At 36.6% G+C, this 7,051-nt stretch overlaps 1 protein-coding gene across 4 annotated transcripts in view; it reads right to left on the minus strand.

The window, feature by feature from the left end:
• Positions 1 to 7,051, minus strand: part of CTNND2 (catenin delta 2) — a 930,783-nt gene that overhangs the window by 116,278 nt on the left and 807,454 nt on the right. For all 4 annotated transcript variants that reach the window (XM_036848145.1, XM_036848147.1, XM_036848146.1 and 1 more), the window contains one exon: positions 3,068 to 3,241. In XM_036848145.1, coding sequence (XP_036704040.1) covers positions 3,068 to 3,241 — 174 coding nt within the window. The remainder of the gene's footprint in view (positions 1 to 3,067; positions 3,242 to 7,051) is intronic.

A 7,051-nucleotide genomic window follows, 5' to 3' on the forward strand; every position in this document is an offset into this window, starting at 1 on the left:
AATAAATTAGTATAAAATAGTATAAACTATAAATTTATTGTTTTATTACTCTAAACACCTAAAGATCCAGACATATCTCAGCAGCTTGCCCAGCTGACCTGGCTACCTTGAGATACAGAGCCTGTGTCTTTAATTACCACTCTAAACAGCAAGTCCAACACTGCAGCAGGAATTGTGGAACTGGGCAATGACATCAAAATCTGCATCCTGAAAAGCACTGATGAGTCTGGAAACTGGAATGAAAATAGTTCTCCCAAAACTCCTCCTTTCTATCAATTTTAGATTGTACTGACTACATATTCCCATCTGAATCGAAGGACCAAATAAAGAATCATAAAGTGTGACCATTTGAGGATGGCCTGGTCACAATATGTGCTATTAACTGCTTAGTGACTGATAGATGTTTATAAATATAAAAGACTGTTATCCACAAGGAAGACATCTGGACATAGACACGAGTTCAGTTAAAAGCTCGTGTTTGAGCATTATTGCTCAGCCAAGCATAGAGCTGAGCAGTGGGGTACAAAGAAATAAATGGAACGGGTTTCTGCCCTTAGAAGCCTTATAGACCAGATTGTCTTCTAGAGCACATTCTTAGTAACTCAACAAGGACTCACATGAATAGATGAATGATTGGTGACACTGATCCTTGAATGTGGTGTTGAGATGTGGTACAGTCTTGGTATGTGACATGTCTTTTTTCTCTGGCTGCTTTTAAGATTATCTCTTTACTACTGATTTTGAGCAACTTGATTATAATGTAACTTGGTATAACTTTTCATGTTTCTCTTAGAGTTTCTTGAGTTGCTTAGATATGTGAGTTTGCAGTTTTCAGTAAATTTGGAAAGTTTTCAACCATTATTTCTTCAAATAGTTTTTTCTGTTCTCTTCCTCCTTTCTCTCCTGTTTTGTTTGGTTCTCCATTTACACATACATCAGGCCACTTGAAGCTCACTGATGAACTGTCAATTTTTTTTTTTCTTTTTCCTCTGTGTTTCATTTTGTATAGTTTCCAGTTGCTATCTTTCAGTTCACTAATCTTTTCTTCTGCAATGTCTAATCTGCTGTTGATCCCATTCCATGTATTTTTCATTCCAGATGTTGTTTTCAACTCCAGAAGTTTTATTGGTATCTTTATAAATTTTCCATGTTTCCAGTTAACTTTTTCAGCACATGGAACATAGAGTTTAACTTTTAAAGCAAAGGTGGAAGTCTTACATTCAAAATCCTCTAGAGGTCAAAGACATTTCTCCATTTTTAACTTGTTCTTATAAAAACCTAAGTGTTTCTCAAGTAAAGCAATAATTCATTAAAAAAAAAATCAAGAGATGGCAAACTTGACTTGCCACCATCTAGATGGCTTTGCATTTCAGGTCAGACTCAGGCCTGGAACCCAGAGCTTCTCTTCCCATCCCCTTCTAATCCATCCTCCAAGGCCAGGGAGCTGGGTGGGGACTTGCAGCAACTTAGTGCTCTTGGGTATATACAGTGACAACCCCTTAGCCTACAACATCCTGCATCTTTGCATCTAGTGTTGCGACTGATCTGCATGATGTGGGGTGAAGCCGCCATGATCTCCTCCTCTGCTTAAAGACGATGCATCTGAGAAACACTGAGGTGCTTTAATTTTCCCAGGACCACAAAGCTTAGAAAAGTTAGAGCCTAGGTTTGAATTGTGATCTGAGTTGAAGCCTCCTAACTTTAGAGGGAAGTTAATGCTAAGGGCAAGTTCAAGGAAGTGACTTCCATTACTATCTCTTTCCTACTTATGCAAGGCTATACTCTGGCATTCTTCCTGGTGAGACCTCTACTTTGAAGCTTTTCTCTGGTTGAAAGCAAGAGGACAAATTCACTTCAAGCCCAGCCCAAAGTGAATTCTTCAGGTACAACATAGTGATGCCTTATGGGCAGGGAGGGAAAGGGATAATTATGTTCATTCCTAAGACTCTCAGAGAAGAGGTGAACCCGCCATGCATGAGTAAGTAGCCAGCTCCTGGGAAGTATCATCAGGGCTGGGTCCCAAGAGCTGGGATGTCACATCCAAGAAGAAAATGCTGCAGCTGACACTATAGCAATGGAAAGGAAGATGGCAGAGAGAGAAGTGACGGGAGGCAGGTGTTGGAAGGTATAATAAGAAGGGAATGTATTATTACACGATACTGAAGCCGATCCGTGTGGTACCCCATGGTACTGAGCTTCTGAGAGTTATCTGTAGCTATGTGTCTATATTAATACTGTTTGAAGAAAATGAATGGTAAAGAAAAGAGTGATTTATGAATATCCCAAACCCAGGCATTGATATTAATGAATGAGGAATTGAAGGTGGAGGTCTTGATATTTTCCCTATATGCCCTCAGTTCTTCTAAGGGGTTACACTCTTTGTGTGATAAGGCAAGTTAGCCCATGTAACTATTAGTGACCAAACTCAAGAATTCTTTGCTATCATGAATCCGTTTCTACCCACAAAGAGGTCATGAAAAATTTTTGGTGAGAACTGACCTGGACAGTGTGTATTTGTAAAGACCCAGAGAAAAAGACCCTCCTAACCTCTTTCCCAATCATACAATTGCTTTACTGTAACCTTTTGCCAAAGATAAGTATTTTCCTCTGTAATCCTGTAATTTAAAATGCAAGAGGTTCTTTCCTTTGGGGACAGGACAGCTACAACATTACAGGATTCACAGGGGTTTTCGTATGACATGTTTGGGTATCAGCTCCCTTAACTGTCAATGACAGTGCTTTGAAAAGTCTCAACATGTCAGTCTCCCCTGAAAATGAAGTAGTTCAGCTACACAAATAGAACAGAAAGGCATTCACAGCATCTCAATGACTATACTTACATCTATTCCTCTGTGTTTTGTAGCGATCTTCAACGACCCCTGAGCCCTTAGGAAGAATTTTTAAAAGAAATACCTTTCTAAGTCCAACAGTTCAATGGAACTGGTCTTTCTCTAACACCCTTAGAAACTTTATTAGAATTGCACTTCTCAAAATTGGACTTCTCATATTTCCTAAGGACCTTCTCATCGTTCCAGATTTCTTTCTTATTGTAACAAACTCATCATACCTTCCAGCTCCCTGCAGCCAAGTTCTGCAGGGCGCCTGCCGCCCCTTCCAGCGTGTCTGCATTTGAGCACTCAGAGAGCAGTGTGAGGTAGGGTTTGACTATGGATGGGTGCCACAGCATCTGGATCCCTTTTGGTGGTTCTGCACAGTCTGGAAGAGGTCCTACTCCATCCCACTGGTGGAAGAGAAATGAGAGAGTAAACATCTTTAACATCTTTACACTTCCCAGTATTGCCTTCGGCAAACATCAAAGACAAAAACAAAAGCAGGGTGTCATGACATTTGGTGAGCATCTACTGTAGGTAGGATACTGCATCAGCAGTCCAAGGACCACCAAAAATGGGAGAGCCATTCCTGCCCACCGAGAGCTTATGATGGAGGGTGGAGGGGGTTGGAGCATGTACATAAGTGAATGTAACTGGCAGTAGAATGGCTAAGCCCTCTGAGAACAATTCTAGCACACTGCTACAGGAAGGAAGGAGAAGAGATGGGTTAATTTAATCAGTCAGGTGGGTGGAAGAAAGCTAAACATCAAGGCACCATACTTTACAGTAAGCATACTATAGGCATAGCATAGTAGTTAGTAACTATCAGATGCCCTCACTTCTTATACACAAGTGTTAATAGTAACTATCAAATGCCCTCACTTCTTATACACAAGTGTTAACTGTGATAAATTCCTATATCACTTGTAAAATACATATTCTGTCATTGCATCTATGGGCGTCAAACAAATGACAGAATGGACAAAGGAGAGAAAATTGTTACGGTTTATTACATACGTTGACATGAGCTATAAGCAAATTTTGATCTTATAGAAATTCTGATGTTTGCTTTGAATTGAATCTAATAAATAACAGAATATGTAATTAAAAATTAATTACACATACATTTTAAATTATGGATTATATGCACAAAGGCATATCAGTGAGCCTTAAAAATGATAGCTATGAAGATCATGTAGCAATTTAGACAAATGTTTATGATAAAAGTTAAATAAACAAAGCAGGATGCAAAGTAGTAGGGGGTTTGTGTTTGATTCCAAATAAAATGCATAGTAAAAAAATGTAATGATAATAAAAATTTATTAATAAAGTGTCTTTCATTTTTTTCTACCTTTCTAATTTTCTGTTTTATTATCCTTATAATTTAAAAAATATTAAAAGTTCCAATAATGATTCTGATCTTTGATCACACATAGCCTTTTCTTTCATTAAAAATAAAGGCAATGAGTATAATGAGGGTAGAAATAAAGTAATATGTGTAGAAAAAATATTCCCATATTCGTTTTTGAGAAAAATCATAGTAAAACAAAAGAATTACTTTATAGTATCAGAGTGGGAATATTAAGTTATTTAACTGCTTATTTGTGTTTATTAATGATCGCTTAAAACATAATCTAAAAGACATATATATCAATACTAAGCTTTCTCACAGGTATTTTATATACATACATATATGTGCACCTGTGCCCATATATATGTATGTATACCTATGAAAACAAAATTGTATTTCAGGATCTGTGTAAGTTCCTTAGTTCTGAAAATTTATCTGGAAGAAAATATAGCTTACGTCCTATCCTCGCAACAAAAAGAGAAGTGTTGATAGAAATAATGAAAAGTTGTTTAACAGTCACAAATAATTTCAAGAATTCTATCACTTATTTTCCAAAAGAAAAATTTAAAAGTCACGCCTTCTTTTTCTCAATTATGATACGGCTTAACTTAGTTCAAGGCTAAAGCTCAGAGATGAATGACATCCCATCGATGGGTGACGGCCATCCCATTAAAGGTCATTTTCATTCAGAGTGGCACTCTATCTCAACTTTATAGCAAGGACACTCAATGTGGGGATCTTCCTGTTCTTTCAACCAAAGCCACTTCTAAACCCTTCAAAGCGGACTTTGCACCTGTACACAGCCTATCAATAAAACCAGTCCATCTCTTTTAAATACATAACAAAACAAAATTGAAAGTGAACCAGACTTGTCACATTGCTCCTGCTTCATTATTTGATACTGGCTCACTGCACCAGATAGAAAGAGAGCACTAGGCAAAGATAACAGCCCTTTTGTAGATTTGATGACTTTGATGATGAAACAGGAGTGATATTGTCTTCTCAAAGGAAACCAGCTGGGGGTATTGAATCTCTCGGCTAGCTAGTGCAACAGGAAATGCAAAATTATTTCTTTATTTTTTTCATTTTGTTATCTCCTTAATACTTTTAAGCTATCATTTTCATATAAAGATTTAGATTTCATATAAAGATTTAGAACTCAACATGGATGGAATTTCCCTCTCATGTAAGAGCCAACATAACAGCGTGAGGTATAGAGAAGTTTTATTTGCATGCTCATTACAACATGTGACAGACAAACTGTAAAAAGAGCAAAAAAAAAAAAAGCTGTGTTATCATTTGCTGGGTTTCATCTGGTTCTTTTTTTCTAACTTCTGGGCAAATAAAACAGGACAAATGGCTAAATCAGTAGACAATTTTCTTCCGTTCTGACATGTGATCTATGTAGCTCTTAAATACCTTTTATTACAATCCTTTCTTAGTGGCTACAGAGAGAATCTGAAGGAAATAAAAGGCAAACTGATGTGAATATGGATAGCCTTTGACGGCAACAAAAGAAGTTCAAAGGGGATTCTCTGCTATTTCAGAACGCTCCTGGCACATCGACACAGAAGATAAAGAACTATTTCAAAGCCAGTCAGTGTATCCTGCCTTCACCTGGGTACTTTATTCAAACTCTTATTGAGTTAATAAGGAAAGAAGTATCTATCAACTGTCCATTAAAAAATAGATTTTCATCACCTATAAAAGACCGGAAGTCTTCTTAAAAGTTGTGCTAACACACCTGAGGTCATGTCGCCTAGCCAATCAGTACCAACAGGACTACAGGGCAATGGTGACATCAGGATCAGACTGAAGTTGTGAAACAGTTCTGCACGTGAAAACGTTTAATGCCAACCTTCTTCTAGAGCGAGGATCCACGAGAAATCAAGGGATATGCAATTCTTTTACCAAAAAAATGGAAACACATCATTTATAAATTTAAATACAAGATGAATTTATCCTAAAATTTCTTCAAAACTGCCACATGGCTTGAAGGCAAGCAGTGGCTAAATCTTTAACACAGTCAAAACACTGATCACCCAGCTATTTAGTCCTAAGAACACAGAACTTAAATTTATAAATAAGCCTTATGCAAACTGTATTTGTTTTTGACTGTACCTTGAGGGCATATTACCAAAAATTTTCTAAGAACTTGAAATATGAAAATAATATATAAAGAAACAAAATGTTGTCAGGTCAGGAGGGAGAGCTTTCTATGTAATAGAGACAAGGCACAACCAACAAAGTATTTCCAGGAAACCAACAGGGGCAAAGCTAGCAGAGTATTTTTTTATTATATTGGCTGCATTATTGCCAAGTTGTGACATATAAACACACACACATACACGCAGAAGTGTGTGTGTGTTTATATGTCTTCATTTATCAGGTTTAAGTTTAAAAATCAAACAGAAATTAGACAAAGGGAAAGCAAAAGAAAAAGGAGAAAGGCATTTGTGGTTTTAAAAAGTTTTCTTCCAGCACAGGGGAAATGCTGAGTGGAAATATCCCTTCCTCCTCATAGTTTTACTACTTAGGCTTGAGAGTTAAATAAATGTTCCTTAATTTTAGGCACATTTAAAATTTTATCTGCTATATTTTAAAGAATAAAACTTGCAAAAGTTCTATCTGTTCTTGATTCTTAAAGTTAGTACTTAAGTGTTCAAATTATACTTTATGCAGGTCATTCATGTTATTAAATAGGAAAAAACCCTGATAATCTCTAGCATTAAAGCTCCTCTTATTCATTGTCTTATTTATAGGAATTGAGAATTTACAAATATACTTCGAGTTTAAGAAATTAAGGATTGAGTGGGTTATATCAGAGTATTTTAGATTTTTTCCACAGATAATACTTTGGATTGGACTT

The sequence above is a fragment of the Balaenoptera musculus genome, chromosome 3 (genome assembly GCF_009873245.2).
Source record: "Balaenoptera musculus isolate JJ_BM4_2016_0621 chromosome 3, mBalMus1.pri.v3, whole genome shotgun sequence".
Lineage (NCBI taxonomy): Eukaryota > Metazoa > Chordata > Mammalia > Artiodactyla > Balaenopteridae > Balaenoptera > Balaenoptera musculus.